Genomic DNA, 16,550 nt, shown 5'->3' with positions numbered 1-16,550 from the left:
GGGGTTGGATTGGCGAATGGTTAGCACGTGCGTGCTGTATCATAACGTCTGTCATTTAGTCGACTGACGTGGTTTCGAATCCCCGGTTGTACATGACCAGGAGTAGGGTCGCCTGTCCAACCTGGTGGGTTTTCTCTGGGTCCTCCGGTTTCCTCCCACTGCTAACTGCTAAAGACCCCTACACGCAAGCGAATTATAGAAATAAAATTGAACCATGTGTTGGTCCCAAAATGACCTAGTTTGTGGTGAGTGGACGTTAAAACCCCATTTCTCTCTCTCGGTCTTGTGAAATTAAACACTGTTTATAAATCTCAATTGGATGATGATTTTAGTCTCTAACTAGACAGGACAAACTACCACCACATTTAAATGAGGGAAGCCACGGTGGCTCTGTGAGAAGGACATTGGCTTGCTAACCCTTGAGGCGTTGTTCCCCCTTGACAGTGGTGTAGGATGGAGGGGTCTGGCTAAAAACAATGTATAGTCGTTTGGATGGACTGGCAAGGGACAATATAATATAGTTTTTCGGATGGGACAAAAAAACAAGGTCCTGTGTACATATTGGCGTGCACATAACAGAACCCTTGACAGTTGGAATTCGAAATAAAAGTAGGCCATAGCACACTGCATGGCATATGCCTGTCTTTATTAGCCCAGTAGAAGAGAACAGTAGGATGTTAAACCCCATTTCATTTAAATGAGGACATATAAAGATAGATCTTTCTCAGCAACTGCTGAACAAGTACTGGCAGATTATTAAGGATGTTTAAATGGTGAAGGGACAGAGAAATTAAGGTTTAACATCTAGATAGATACCTGTTTTTCAAAGTGGTTTTAAGTACAAATTATATGCCAATACAGATTGATTGACCGTTGTCAGTTGTGGTTAGTATTAGGGCAGGGTATGCATCTTAATTTCCGCATTTATATCCTGAGGGCCAATGATAAGCTACGCCCCCTTTTCTGTATAATTTGTTCGATGATATAGCACCCATACTTAGACAAGTATGTAAACAGGACTATCCAGGCACTTTGGCTTGGGTAGACTTTAAGCAGTTACATAGCAACAGTATATGGAAAGTGAAACTTTATGTATTTGTGTATAAAAGTATAACTGAGTTGCAAACAGTTGTATAGAATTAAGATAAAGGTTTCTACGAGTCTTAAACAAATAATTAACCTGTTTATTCACTAAAATATATCTGGGACAATTCGTTTAATAACAAAACAACACTACAAGTAAATTTAAAACTGGGTTGACAAAACAAATTTATTCATGCTACATGATAACAGTTAAGTTGCAATACAATGAAGGTACATGAAACATAATAAAGGGCTACACACTGTCTCAGTATATACATATTGATATTGTACACATATTATAGACTGTAAAAACAAGCATTTTCACTACAATATACACATGCACAAGATACAATCATTGCTATATATGTGCAAGAGCTATTTATTTTGTTTTCTGGCAGAAATAAAATATGAATAATTACAATACTCTTTGAACAATCCATTTTCACAAAACCATTTTGAACGATTGTGTTGTTCTTGAGTTCAAATAATAAATCAAAGATGGCTGTGAATACATGTAAATCAAGTAATTGCTCATAAGCTATAGAAGTGTCCATTCACAACTTGATTTATGTCATTTCTTTTATCACTGCTACACTGTCAACTGCTTTCGAAAAATTTAGAAATTATGTAAAGCTAATCTGAAGATTTCATTGAATATATAGTAGTTTCCATTTTCTGGTTTTAGTAAAAATACATGGGTAAAAGGCATTGGTTTATCGTGTTCTGAATCAGTCTGAAAGTGAAAGAAAACACATATAGCATGTCACAATTCAACAATTCTGTTGCACATGTATGACAAATCATATTGGTGACCCTATAGTATAAATCAATCTATAGTGTTATATACACTATATATTGTAGCCAAGGCCACAGATCTTATTAAATTTTAGGGGGGGACGGAGGTGTCGGGCGGAGCACGACACACGCCTCGCGTCGCAGACGCGAACCAGTCTGCGGGCGGTCTAGGGGTCCTCCCCCCAAAAAATTTGAAAGCAGGATGCCTGAAAGGGCTATCTGAGACCATTTCTGAGTATTCTGCAGAGATGAACGTACCGAGAAATTGCCAGTCACGGATGAAAATGTGATGAATAATTTCTCAAGTGGCCAGCTCTGAGCATAAGCTGCTGAGGTCATGAAGAGATCATTCTCAGATCTGGGTTACATCAAAGACCGGGCATTTTTGAACCAAGGGGAAATATCCTCAGCCTGAAAATAGGACTAAAGTTTTGGGAGACGCTGACAGAGTACGGTGGACGAAGGCATATGCCATGTGTGCTACAGGCGTGCATTTAGCGGGGTTCTTGGTGCCTCCCCTGGAAGATTTTTTAAAATTAGGATGCCTCAAAATGCTATCTGAGACCATAACTGGGCATTGTACATCGGCATGTTCGGAAATATAGGCTACATTTCCCGGGCTGAAAATAATCGATGCATTTTTCTGGGGGGGACGAGGCATATGAAATCCCCCCCAGTGAAAATCCAGGGGGGGGGGGGGGGGGGAACGGGATCTGCGGCCTTGATTGTAGCATACTTTTGTGAGATACCATAATACTTTGTTTTAATACTAATTCGTTATAACCTGGACAAATTTATTCTTGATGTAACAATCTTACCTTTAACTGTCCAATTATACACACTTGGACACCACCATCTATTGTAGGTTGATAATCTGCACATGTTATAGCTCTTTGTATATTATCTGATGGTACACTCTGAAATATATTAGTAAAATTACGATATACCACGCAGATGAATCAAAACTACATATATGTTGTATTCTCACACTATTATGTACTTCAGTATAGTTGTGTGTGTAATCAGGAATTATGTAAACTCAAACAAGGCACACATTCAACTACTTTGGAGCTACTGTGTATGTAATATGAGGACTTTTATAAAACCTGAATTACATGTGTGTTTCTAACTGATGAAATTGCCCAAGGGTTTTATCAGTTAAGTATTTAGCAACTACGAGCTAATAAAGACTGGCATACATCATGATGCTTTCTCCAAAAATATTATCCTGCCAGCGGCTCTACTATCAGGGGCTCTTTAAAGTGGTGCCAGTATATATATATTGGACCCTGTTTTTTGTATCATTCAAACAACTTGACATTTATTCTTGCCAGTTCCCTCCGTCCTTGACTTTCTCGGCCAACACCGGGACAAAACGCATGACTGGTTAGTGAGCAAGCGCCATACTCAATGAGCCACTGTGAAAAAGATGAAATTCAAGTACTCTTTGCTATCTATTTAAAACCTAAAAATAATTTCAACAGTCATAATGAAATTGAAAAATACTGTTAATCCGAGCACAATCATCACTTCAGCAGTGGACACATTAGCCAAATCATTCGGCTGAATCAATCGGCTCTGAATTTTATTCGGCCGAATGGGTGGACACACTAGCTGATTGCTTCGCCCGATTCACCAGTCGATTGCATCACCTTTCACGTCACATGATTAAACATGGCGGCCTCGATATGAGTGGATGATGAGTGGTGATTGGCGAATGAATTCTACATTCGGCCGAATGCTTCAGCGACGCGGACTCACCAGGCGAATATAATTCGGCCGAATCGCTTTAGTATATACAGTAAACCTTGCATAAGTCGGATTCGTATAAGTCTGATCTTCGCTAAACTCGGATAAAATCGTTTGGACCCGATGATCCTGCACGGTTTTCTTATTAAATTTCTGTGCGTAACTCGGATTTCCTATGTTGGATCTACGCTCAACTCGGATGCAAATGTTCGGTCCATTTGATCTAATTCAGGCTTTTTTCTTTTGCCTAAGTCGAAATGGCAGTATTTTCAGAATTTGACTAAGCCAGTTTTGTACCGATGTCCTAAAACACGGTTAGGTATTCCATGCACAGAGCCCCAAAATACTTTCCCCCTATCACTTTGCCTCAAATCTGCCTATTTGACGCGATGCAATAATAGAATTTTCCCTGTCAACAACGAACAATAACATCCTGACAATTTCATGGGCATTATAATACATGGACTGAATGCATGCTGCACGAGACGGGGAAGTTGGCTGTACCTTTTTACGAGTGATAAACTACCAATGTAATTTTAATAAAATACTGTTTTATAAAGAAGAAAACAATGCTCCAACAATATAATCGAAATTCCTCCAGTATAAATTAATTTTAAATCCAGTTGTAATTTATTATTGAATTCACAATCAGAATGTGCCGTTACTGTGTACGAGACAACTAATAAACGAGTTCCTGACATAACCAGTCAGGAGGATCTTCTATTCGCTCCCCCCCCCCCTCGGAATATGTTGCCGCCTTTTTAAATGACACATGGCTTTTTTTTCTATTGTACAGTCTTCTGCGGCTTTTGTAGTTGTTTTTCGTCAATGATTATCACTATATATGTTAAAATATTATGTACAGGAATTGTTGTACTAGTGAATTGTAATCTATTGCCGGTATTGGATTTTTAATTAGCAATTAAAGCTGTAGGGTTAAGTAAGAACACAGGAATGTCTTACTCAGCTCAATAATATACAATCAGCTATTCAGTGTTCACGCATCATTTTATAATTTACTTATCAACAAACAATCACAAGAAAAAAACCTTGGAATGCAGTACAGACATTGACATTATAGAATTTATACGGCATCCGATTAATCGGCACTACTTTGAATCAGTTATTATCCGGCTCTTGCAGTTTATTTCTGAGCTACGATTGAATTTTGGTCTTCCGTTTACTCGGATCTTCGCTTAACTCGGATAAAATTGGTTAGTCCACTTAGATAAGACTTATGCAAAGTTTACTGTAGTATATATATGTCTATGTGTTCCTAAATACTACACCGTTGTCTGTCAAACTTGGAGTTAAGGGTTATTTTAATTTTTTTATTGTGAGCTTACAACCTTGGTATTACATACTTTTACACAATTTGCTTACAAGGGCAGCCATTTTATCGGGCAGTTTTGTTCCCATTTTCACAAAATTTGAACTCAACCATTAAAGTGTAATGGTGATATATTCAAACGTTTTTATGAATCGGATAAAATTTATGACCTCTAGAGGGACCACAAGCTAAAAACATGATTTTTCGTACAATCAGTGGCCATAATCCAGGAAGCTACGGTCCGATATATGCGAATATTGAAAGGAACCAAGATTTTGGGGTTATAAACATACATTTCGAGTTCCATCAAAATTGGATAAAAATTGTGACCTTGGAGTGTCCAAAAGCTAAAAACGTGATTTTTTTGTACTATCAGGGGCCATAATCCATGAAGTTACAGTCTGCTACATGCCAATATCGAAAGGAACCAAGATATTTCAGAGAAATGCTTTCAGATTGCACTAGATAATTTAAATAACCATGAGGGAACAAATCTTTATACTCTATTCAAGAGATGAGTAGACCTACTAAACGATGTACATGTACATATTCTAAATTATTTGGGTCACTTTTAGATTTGTACTAACTTCTTTACACTTGTGTCTCAAAACCTCAGTGCCAAGTGGGACATTATAAGAATGTGGTATTATTTTATGTGTAGAATCAATGCATGCCAGGTTGTTCTACGTCCCTGGCAATAGAAATTTTAAAACCTAATGTTTGACTTCTTTCAAATACATTGGTAAACTAAATCTCTATGCTGCTCGTCACAAATTTGTTAACTACACATGTAATTTATCAGAAATCTTACCATTAATTTTTCTACTATTGATTGAGGACCTTGAAATTGACAACCTTCAAATGTTAATAATGCTGAACACTGTAAATATAAAGACATAAGTTTATACACACTGTTGTCATTATTGTAAGATTGAAACATTGACAGGGAATCTTTTGGTTTTTTCATTGAATAAGCAGATTGTTTTCTTAACCATGCAAAAAGTAGACATTTTCAATTGTTATTGTACACTTTTTCTATTTTACATCAGTTTTAGTTGAAATCATATAGAGAAGTGGTTGTCGGGCCTCTGTGTTTAAACCTGTTAACTCAGGAAAGCTGTGCTATGAAAATTCTGACCCTAAAATGTGCTGTTTTTGTTCTGCGACCTCGGGAACGTGTATGTACACTAACATTGATGACTTTGCACTTTTCGTGAAGGGGAGAAAATGAAGTTTGTGTCGAGCATGATTTGGATATTCATCAAGATGTTTACAACTTTTTATATTTTGAAAAATTAATATTACCAGGGAAGGGGCAAAAAAGGTGCATGTCACTGGAACAGAATGACCCCTTTTCTTGTCATATTGGCCCATATTTCATTCACCAACCTATGGAACTAGTGCCAGAATGCGAGAAAACAAACCATGTGGAAGAAAAGGAATGATAAATGCAGGCCTTCACGTCTAAAAAAAATCATGGGCTCATTACATGGGGAGTATGTGAATAATAAAACACTGTACACATATTGCTATTATTATGTTTCTTTCATATTTGAAATAAAATAAAAAGATAGGTTGCCAGGCAATGAAACATACGCCCTGAAGCACATTAGCTAAGTTGCCTGGGCAGTCAACAAGAGTTGTCTCATATTTTTTTCTTGTTGGTAATTAATCATTTATAATACACTAAAATCTGATTAAGAGTAAAAATTCATTAATTAATTATCAGAAAATCATTAGAATTTGTTTGGCTTCTAGCTCTGCCCCAGGCTAACATTTAGTATACAAAACATTTAATATCATTCAAGTTGTCAAAGATAGGTTGTCAGGCAACAAAACATACGCCCACAGCAGCTAAATCGTCCGAGTGGTCGACAAGGGTTGTCGTATATTTATTTTTTTGTAGGTAATTAGGGGCATTTAATATACAATTTCATACAGATGACATTATAATTTTCGTCGTTTGAGGGTTCACAAGGTTCTAAAAACCAAAACAAGGGCGATAACTCTGGAAGTAATCTACTGAAATTGTTGAAATTCGACAGACTTTTTCGTTTTACTAATTCAAATAATGCATATAAATTTCATACAGATTGGATGATAACTTTTGTTGTTCGAACGTTCACAAGGTTCAACAAAGTAAAACAAGGGTCATAACTATAGAAGTAACTGACGGAAATTGCTGACATTCAATAGGCTTCTTTATTTCACTAATTTAAATGATGCATATGAATTTCATACAGATTGGGCGATAACTTTTGTCGTTCAAGCGTTCACAAGATTCAATTGAAGTGAAACAAGGGCCATAACTCTAGATGTAATTAACGAAATTTGCTGAAACTCAATAGGTTTATTCGTTTTACTAATATAAATTTCATACAGATCGGATAATAACTTTTGTCATTAGAGCGTTCACAAGATTCAACAAAGTGAAACAAGGGCCATAACTCTAGATGTAATAAACGGAAATTGCTGATATTCAATAGGCTTCTTTGTTTTACTAATTTAAATGATGCATATCAATTTCAAACAGATCGGATGATAACTGTCGTCATTAAGCGTTCACAAGATTCAACAAAGTGAAACAAGTGCCAAAACTCTAAATGTAATTAACGGAAATTGCTGAAATTCAATAGGCTTCTTTGTTTTACTAATTTAAATGATGCATATAAATTTCATACAGATCGGTTGATAACTTTTGTCGTTAGAGTGTTCACAAGGAGCAACAAAGTGAAACAAGGGCCATAACTCGAGAAGAAATTAACAGACGTTATTGAGATTCAATAGGCTTCTTCATCTCACTAATGCAAACAACGTATATCAATTTCAAAACAATCAGATGATAAATGTAGTCTGTAGAGTGTTCACAAGAAATTGTGGACGACGGATGACCAGGCGGACGGAGATATCGACAGATGGACGGGGGCGTTGGCAATATACCACCACATTTCCATGTGGGCATATAAAAATCATTGAAAATCAATTTACTTGTTCGTCTTAAGACCTTAACAGTTGTATATCAATCTAAAGTCAATCGAATACAAATGATTACTTTGGCCTGTAAAGCCTCCGCAAGATTTTTCGAAGTAATCAAGGGCCATAACTCTGGCAGTAATTATCAGAAATCGTTAAAAATATATAGGTGCCTTTGTCTCATGACCTTAAACACTGTGTAGAAATCTAAAGTCAATCGGATATTAACTTTAGCCTCTAGAGCTTGTGGACGTCGGACCAATGGACAGGGGCGACGACAATATACGACCACATTGCAATGTGGGCGTATAAAAATTGTGACCTCTACAACAAGCTTACAAGCCAACAGTGAGGCTGATGTCCCCCGCTGAAATCCCAAAATAAATAGATGACACATATTCATTAATCGCACATTTATTTTTTTCAAAAGTATCAAGAAATCAAACAAATTATCATCTATACACTAAGTTTGATCACTCTCTATCATATAGAATCAAAGTTATCTTGTCACAAAGCATCGACCAATCAAATTGCTTCGCTCTGCTTAGCTTTAGCTCGAAATGTTAATCATTGAACTCAGTCAAGATATTCACCTAATGAACATCTACATCAAGTTTAAAGATTCTACCTCAATTAAAAGCATAGTTGTTATGTTCAAAAGTCTTGACCAATCAAATTGCTTATCGATCCTTAGCCTAAGCAGAAAATTCTCATCAACAAACTTAGTCAAGGTAATGATATAATGAATCTATACTCAGATGGATGAGGGTGAAATGGATGGCATGGATGATGTGGAAATAGATGATGTGTCGATGGTGGTGTGGAGATGGATGAGGGTGATAGTGAGATGAATAGTGATGTCGAGGTCGTCGAATATACGCAGGGCTGACGGTAATTTTTCACAGTTGATTAGCAGCACTGCTAATCAAAAAGTCCAATTTTGCCTAATTTGATAAGCAAATTTAAAAATTGATTAGCAGTTTTTCAGTTTCAACATAAAATACCTAAATAACAAGATATTACTTAAGCTCATAACAAATATGATTAGATTCCATTCTTACTATTCTTAGATTTTTTTTAGCACTGCCACAAGTACTTGTGACAGTTTGTGAATGTGATGTAGACATTTAGTTAGGTCTTATGTCTGAAGCCAATTCTTAACAGTGACTTCCGAAGCCCCAATCATTTTAATTGTTATTTTTTGTTACGTTAGAAATCTTCGTTAGAAAACAATTTCGTCTGCTTTTTATCGTATATTGCTATTTTTGTTAAATCGGGCGCACTTCGATTAACTAGAAACACGCGATATTTTACGGGAATTTTTACTTTGATTTATCATTTTACAATACGTTAACATATATTTATTTTTTTATATTTTATTTACAATACGTGGGGGATACACTGGATTTATTTCTTTCAAAATGAATATGATATAATTACTTGATGTCTCGCAACATGAGTGGTACTACTTGATTCCCTATTTCCGGTTTAATAGTCCCTAGTCATAGAGTTATGTCCCTGTATTATATAGTACCGTATAATGAATTGTGTCTGGGTAGTTTAAGTAGAAAATGTCACTCGGAGAATTCAGTTTTGTTTATAAAATTTTTTTCAACATTTTACACACGTTGAAAGTGTTGAGAAAGCCTTCTAGTCTTCAAATGTGGATTATCCTTGTGTCAATATCCAAAATGACAGGCATATTAATGATTCGCAGTTACTGCGAATCAAAAACTTTACTGTCTGAGTCTTGGTAAATTTTAAACAGATTTCTTCGATTATGAACAAACTACTTAACTTTGGTTATTATAAACTTACCTGTGTGTTTGTAATCAACTCCTGTTCGATAAAATCCATTGCACAACTAATTATCACAACGATGAAAACAAGTTCTCTCTTGAAAAATTGAAATATCACAAACTTTTCCCAGAGAAAAATACCAATATGGAAGATGGTTAAGTCACTCTGCGGAAGATATTATTTCGGATTAGGGGTGACAGCATAGGAAATTCCAGTACAATTACGACAAGAATCCAAGACCACTCGGACCAAAGACCACTCAGTACAAGATCAGTCTGACCAACTGATAGACCAATCAGTCCAAACAAATAGACTACTTGGACCATACAAATAGACTACTTGGACCATACAAAAAGACTACTCGGGCCCAACAGAAAGACGACTCGGACCAGTAATAAAGTGTTGTTTTAATAAATTGATAATTGCGTTTGTTTTAATATGATTACTCGAACCAATAATAAAGTGTTATTTTAATAAATTGATAATTGTGTTTATTTTAATATGACTACTCGAACCAATAATAAAGTGTTATTTGAATAAATTGCTAGTTGTGTGTGTTTTAATATGACTACTCGAACTTATAATAACGTGTTGTTTGAATAAATTGATAATTGTATAGCAAAATATCGAGAACCACACTTGTAGTCACGTTTAAAAAGGGGCATATAAACGTCCGGTCTTCGTATTATTATGTGCTGTTTATATTAACGCATCAAGGGCGGATAACTTGAAAATGCGTCTCCCCCCATATATTAACCCAGGGGTTAGTGAGGTAGAACGGAATGAAACCACCAGGGATACCGAGTATGTGGAAAAAGTAAAATTAGGCTATCAGATAAGAACAGTATACCCGTATATGTAGAAACTGTCAAAAGTCTGGACATACCGAGTCTCATTGCAAGAGTAAATAAGAAAAATTAGATTGATATTTTTTTTGGCACCATTATTAATTAATTTTAAAACTAATCGTTGATTTATTTTCCGTACACAAAATTGAACTAAACAACTCTAAATATAAGAATTCCGTATAAGAATTATTTGCTTCTTTGCATTGTGATTTAATAATAAATAAATAGCATATTGTCTAGCCTTATAATATAATTTAATTGGTCCGACTGGTCTTGTTTTGATCCGACTGGTCTAAATCCGAGTAGTCTTTGGTCCGAGTGGTCTGGATACTTACGACAAATGGCATTGAGTTTGAGCGTTCGCACACATAACTACCCGCATTCCTGTATTTAGTTACCGTCTTATACATTCTAGTAAAATCTCTGCAAATTTTATAGCTTTACTTTTTGAAATATTTTGTTCTAATTATTTGATTATCAACTCGGATGGGATAATTTACTTTTGAACACGCATGCCGCACAAACACAACTATACATTCGTTTTACGGGCTTTATCACACTTCGGTCAAAACTGTCGAATCGAGAATTATTGTTCCGCTTCTTACGGGGTCATACAGGCTCATATATACAGGGGTCATATATACCCACTCGGGCACCCAATAGGCACGCTGAGGGCTGCCGCAACACGCTTAAAGATGTTACTGAAGCGGTTATTATTCGATCGAAAGAATGCGTATAAAATTAAAAATACACTCAGAGAATTCGGAGGTAAGCTTCATGATCCTTGTTAAATTATTTATAACATAAAGAAGATAGGATATTTATAGTTTATATATGACTTTATTTTTACAAGTATCCGTGCAATCAGTGATATTTTAATTGTGAAGAAAATTTGATAGACTGGCGATCAATGGTTTCCATATTAATCTCCTATGTAATTGCCTTCAATTGATATTTTTCGTCGCCCAAACCCATATACGATCAAAATGATCGCGCTGTCAAACTATCAATGTTAACCAACCCCCGCAACAGGTATATTGGATTCGACCAATACTTCACGAAGACATTGTTGACATCGACTCTGTCGAAATTACAAGTAAATTTTCAAATTTTTCAAGAGAGAACTTGTTTTCATCGTTGTGATAATTAGTTGTGCAATGGATTTTATCGAGCGGGAGTTGATTACAAACACACAGGTAAGTTAATAATAACCAAAGTTAAGTAGTTTGATCATAATCGAAGAAATCCGTTTAAAATTTACGATGGTTCACACAGTAGATTTTAATTTTTGATTAGCAACGGCCAAAATATGTATCGCAAATTGCGCTGCGATACTGGTTGTCGGCAGCCCTGAATATACGAGACCAACCCCAATACTGGAAGAGTAAGTTACTAATTAGTATTAAATTGATAGTATTTTTCAATGCATGTCAGTTTAATTAGCTAGTATTTAATTGATATCATTTTATATGCAAGTTTATATCAATGTATTGTTGTTTTCAGGTCTATAGGTGATCCAGTGGTAGCAGATGATACTCTGATACATAGAGCTCCCCTGGCTTGCTCCCTGCCACAATTGTCAATGCAGAGATCATCCAAAAGGCCAAGGTTGAATTATAATGAACAGGGTGAAAAAAGTGTAGGAATATATTTGTGCGTGGGGTTTATTTTAATGAAATTGTTATTGAAAATGTCGGAGAAAGCAATCTATTATCACTTCAATTTAAAAAGAGGGGATTTGTACCCTTGTCAGGTAGGATTTTCTGCTTAATTGTAGTTGGATGTGGCAGAAATGTTATAAATAACAATAATCAATCGTCAATTTGTCAATTTTGCTCACAGATGCTCGATGCAATTTGCATTGGGCTTTGCTACGTGGAACTATAGTATATAGGACCATCTCTCATCTCGAAACTTGGAGGGTTGAGAGACGATGTTTGTTATCTAATGATCATTATGCTCATCATGTATTTAATTTAAGCCTTTTAAGGCAGTGGCTATTGTTACGACGAGCTGTAAAAATAGTCCTCAGGCTATTGTTACGACAATGTTTTCTCAGCAAAGTTCAGGCCCGGATCCAGGATTTTGTCAAGGGGGGGGGGGGATACATTGGATGGAGCAAAGAGGGTAATCATCAGAGTGCCACATGCATAAGTGACGTGGGCTAAGGGGGGGGGGGGGGAGGTAGAAATGGTTCCACTACTGATGTCTTCCGCCTTACTCCAGCTACAGTAGTGGCTCGTCCTACGGAGTTTCTTTGCGCAATTTTTTTAGTCAAATGACTACAAAAAGGTTACTGGCCTATAGCTCCCTTAATTTATTCACAAACTGACCCAAAACTGTACTGCACAGAGCTTAACATATAATAAACCAATTCCTATTGAAATAAAGGTAAAGCCTTACCGCATAATTATATGATAATGAAACCCAACTGCTACGCAAAATTTCTCAACTACCGAACTTATTTCAACTGGCCGGTGTCATGGCGGCTTTGACATCGCTTTGAAAATGTAGAACGCATTACCACAAAGAAAAACTGTTCGGTAACTATTTTAGTGGTCCAGTCTTCACTATTTGTGAGAGAATTACTCACTTCAATACAAACTGTAATGATATGTGTTGACAATTGTGCGTTTGAACCTATTTAAACTTGCGTAAGGAGTCTTAAACTCTAAAACTGTATCAATTGTAGTGACGACACATATTGTAGCTAGGGGTGGGGTGGGCGGCACTGCCTTAATTTAATGTTTTGTTTGTATATGTATGCTGCCTCTAAATGGGGTGTTTAGATACAACAAATTTTTTCTTAAGCATAGAGAATTATGGTAGTATTAGTATAGGCTAAGATAAAAGAAATGTAAATGTAAATGTTGTCGTACATGGTACAGTGGCTGAAGAGTTGTCCGTGAATTTTTATCATCAAATCCTTTGTAATATGCTGCAACAAACTGTTCACCGATCTGTTGAAATGCTGGATTCATGTTGACTGTGCTTGGATATTCAAGACAGGGCTATAAAAATGTACATAAAACGATCTGTGCCTTTTTTATCTTTAGCTATTCACCGGTCTGAAACGGAAATCAACGAGATTTTGCGCGTGAATATTCGAGACTTCCGGTGTAAATAAATTGCTACAGATGGCCACAGGCACATCACTAAAGATTTCCCCCCATTGACTTTAATTGTCTTTAATGTTAATTCTCGTATCTTAGACCGACTCTAACTTTTTCCCATATTTTTGTTGGGTAGAACGCTTTCTACCACAGATGGAGCAACATGTGTCAATCTCTTGCCCAAAAGCACGTGTAGGTTCTTCATGAAAAACTTGAGATACACAAGCTGAAGTAGAGACAACTAAACATGCAATTTAAGGCCCTACATTTCAACCTAACCAACCTCTCAACTCTTGTATCCTTCCGCATCAAAATTATGAATATTCACCAAAACCTGGCAGAAAATGTATTTTCAAACCCTTTTCTTCGATTCAATACCAAAAAGTCAACAAAAGGGAGAGGAAGACTAAAAATAGCTTTGGCCCTGGAATATTTGGTGGGGATCTCGTGGCTAAGACGCTTGCTCGCTAGCCTGGAGGTCAGGTGTTCTATCCCTGCATTGGCCGAGAAAGTTCATCCAGATTTTCCGGCGTGGTTCCCCCTTGTCGGTGATGCAGGACAGAGGGCCTGACAAGGACAGCTGTCTAGTCCTTCGGATGATACACTGGAATGCACGTAAAAGATCCCTTGGCAGTTGGAATTCGATATAAGAGTAGGCGATATAGTGCCGCTGCCGCAAAATTTCCCTCATAGCACACTGTATGAGTATGGCGTATGCCCGTCTTTATATTAGCCCTGTTCGGAGCAGAACAGTAGGACGTCAAACCCCAATTTCATTTAATTTCTCTTTCTCTCATCGCCAATTTTTAAAATAAAATTGCACCATGTTAGTCACTAAATAACTCTTAGTTTGTGTTGAGTGGACGTTACACCCCCCCCCCCCCCCACACACACACACCCACACCCCCAACAGAACAATATATTCAGTCCAGTCGATAAAATCAGTCAATTAGTTCAGTCTGTAACATCAGTCAAATAGTTCAGTCGAATAAACCAGTCGAATAAACCAGTTGCTCAATATTAAGCAGCGATGGCAGTGGACTAAGATAATAATTGTTTGACGTTCTAACTCATGACGTCAACTGGCAGACAGTCGCCATTCATGGAGATTACCACTGTCAAGATCGGCCACATTGTTTCTGTTGCGTCTTTTTTGAATTCCTGATTGTTTACAGATTCGAGTGAAGTCTGTGTCACCACAGGCCCGGGACTGTACAGCGCAGTGGACGCTTACGGCTGGTCCCCGGATCCATTCACTTGATTTGATATTTGTTTATTTGGTGCAATGTCTATTTTCTGGCTTGTCCGCAGGTTTATCTTGTAAATTTTTGTTTTGCGTGTAGTGCGGTCACTTACTAATAGAGTAGCAAATCAAGCTCGTAGCCATAGCTGAAGGAGTCAGGGGCCGGGGGGCTTCCTATCTAGTTTCAATTCCGATTTTGCGGGCAAAAGTAGTTTGATAATGAAGGTATTTAGGCGATGCTCAAGTAGAGGGTAACTTTTTCGGCTCCCACATCTAAATGAATAGAATCGTTACTAATGCCTGTAGTCTTGGCAGATGGGGGGGAGGGAGTATTGGACGAGTGGCAATCATGCTCGCAGTCATATAGCTGAAAGGTATGGGGTAGGGGCCGGGGGATTCCCAACTAGTAATAGTATCAAGTCTCATTTTACGGGCAAAAGTAGTTTGATAATGAAGGTATTTAGGCGATGCTTAACCCAGTCTCTATATATAACCATAGAAAGGGGGTGCGGGTGGGGTGGGACGTGTGGGGATGAGGTATTTCACATTTTCATATGTGGCCTCGTCCAGTCGATAAAATCAGTCAATTAGTTCAGTCTATAAGTATAACATCAGTCAAATAGTTCAGTCGAATAAACCACAGAAGAGCATGCCTACTGTTTTACTTCCAGATATACGAACCCAGTCATTACTCGGCATTAGACCATTTTGACAATTTGTCTAAGGCTTCTTGCATTCTCGTTCTAACCGTACCGTAGTTATTCGCTGCATGCCAGATTGAACTATGTCAATAAGTTTCTTAATGTACCGTAGTTATTAGACTGAAGGTGTTAATTGTGACGTCTAATTGTTTTATAGTGTTCCTAATTGACCTTTCCGTCGACTCCGCCCACAATAAGGCTTTGACCAATCAGCTCCGTTTACAGTTTCCCGTGAAATGACGTTGCGTTACCACGCTTCATCACCTTAGACAAACTTCGTGAATTTTGACATTTCATCGTGTGTTGAAACGTCAGTTAGGAGATAAACATTGCTCACATGGACATCGTAACATCTATCCAGACAATATGAAGGGTGTTTTAGTGTGCATTCTCTTCCCAAAACAGTTAAAAAAACAAAAAATATAGGATGTGTCTTCTAGGCCTAATGGATAAATAAGACTGTTGTCGAAGTCACTCCCAGTTAAATGTAAACAAACGTCAATTCTAACCGGTCAAGTGTGTTCCAAGGTAAGTAAATTAGTTTTTTGGGGGCTAAATAACATTTAATTGTATGTAAACAATTCCAAGGGTTATAAATTTGATTTCATTTAGCCAAATAACAATAAAATATTATGTAATCTACGCCTTTATCGTGCATAAAACACGTCGTCTGCTAACATCCGCCATGTGTCAAAACATCGGGAGCAACCTGTGTACTGTAGAAATGGTTCCACTACTGATGTCTTCCTTCTTGCTCCGTAGATAAAAATTGCAGCTACGTGTACTGTAGTGTGTAGTGTATGTTACTGATACTGCCCCATCTTCTTTTATGGTATTTTACGAGTTATCTCACATTATTCCATAACATTTCTTCAGTTCAAACGCTCAGTTCCCATTCCGTACTGCAGAATTTGC

The 16,550-nt window shown here is 37.1% G+C and overlaps 2 protein-coding genes across 4 annotated transcripts in view; one reads left to right on the top strand and one right to left on the bottom strand.

Annotated features, from left to right (window-relative positions):
• Positions 1-1,244: 1,244 nt before the first annotated feature.
• On the bottom strand, positions 1,245-13,682 carry LOC126814468 (probable nuclear transport factor 2). The gene is made up of 5 exons (XM_050539620.2): positions 13,458-13,682; positions 9,749-9,895; positions 5,769-5,837; positions 2,697-2,795; positions 1,245-1,816 (listed from the first exon to the last, which is right to left on the bottom strand). The coding sequence occupies exons 1-5, from the start codon at positions 13,557-13,559 to the stop codon at positions 1,700-1,702; spliced, it is 534 nt and encodes a 177-aa protein (XP_050395577.1). The 5' UTR covers positions 13,560-13,682; the 3' UTR covers positions 1,245-1,699.
• A 19-nt stretch (positions 13,683-13,701) lies between these two features.
• LOC126814453 (uncharacterized) overlaps positions 13,702-16,550 on the top strand; it is a 50,653-nt gene continuing 47,804 nt past the window's right edge. The window contains exons 1-2 of one of the 3 annotated variants that reach the window (XM_050539593.2): positions 13,702-13,883; positions 15,793-16,163. The gene's annotated coding sequence lies outside the window, so the exon portion shown is untranslated. Of the gene's footprint in view, positions 16,164-16,550 lie in introns of all 3 variants that reach the window. The other 2 variants (XR_008787490.1, XM_050539592.2) reach the window with 2 other exon arrangements.

The sequence above is a fragment of the Patella vulgata genome, chromosome 3, assembly GCF_932274485.2.
Source record: "Patella vulgata chromosome 3, xgPatVulg1.2, whole genome shotgun sequence".
Lineage (NCBI taxonomy): Eukaryota > Metazoa > Mollusca > Gastropoda > Patellidae > Patella > Patella vulgata.
Note: the sequence above shows the minus strand (reverse complement) of the source record. Positions and strands in the feature narration are given on the sequence as shown.

Bases quoted from the DNA above. Each gene is read 5' to 3' on its own strand.
- LOC126814468 (XM_050539620.2), bottom strand. From the start codon at position 13,559: ATGAATCCAGCATTTCAACAGATCGGTGAACAGTTTGTTGCAGCATAT. The intron at 9,896-13,457 runs GTACGACAACAT...TATCTTCCGCAG, and splicing joins CTCTTCAGCCACTGTACCAT to AGTGACTTAACCATCTTCCA. The intron at 2,796-5,768 runs GTAAGATTTCTG...AATATATTTCAG, and splicing joins CAATAGTAGAAAAATTAATG to AGTGTACCATCAGATAATAT.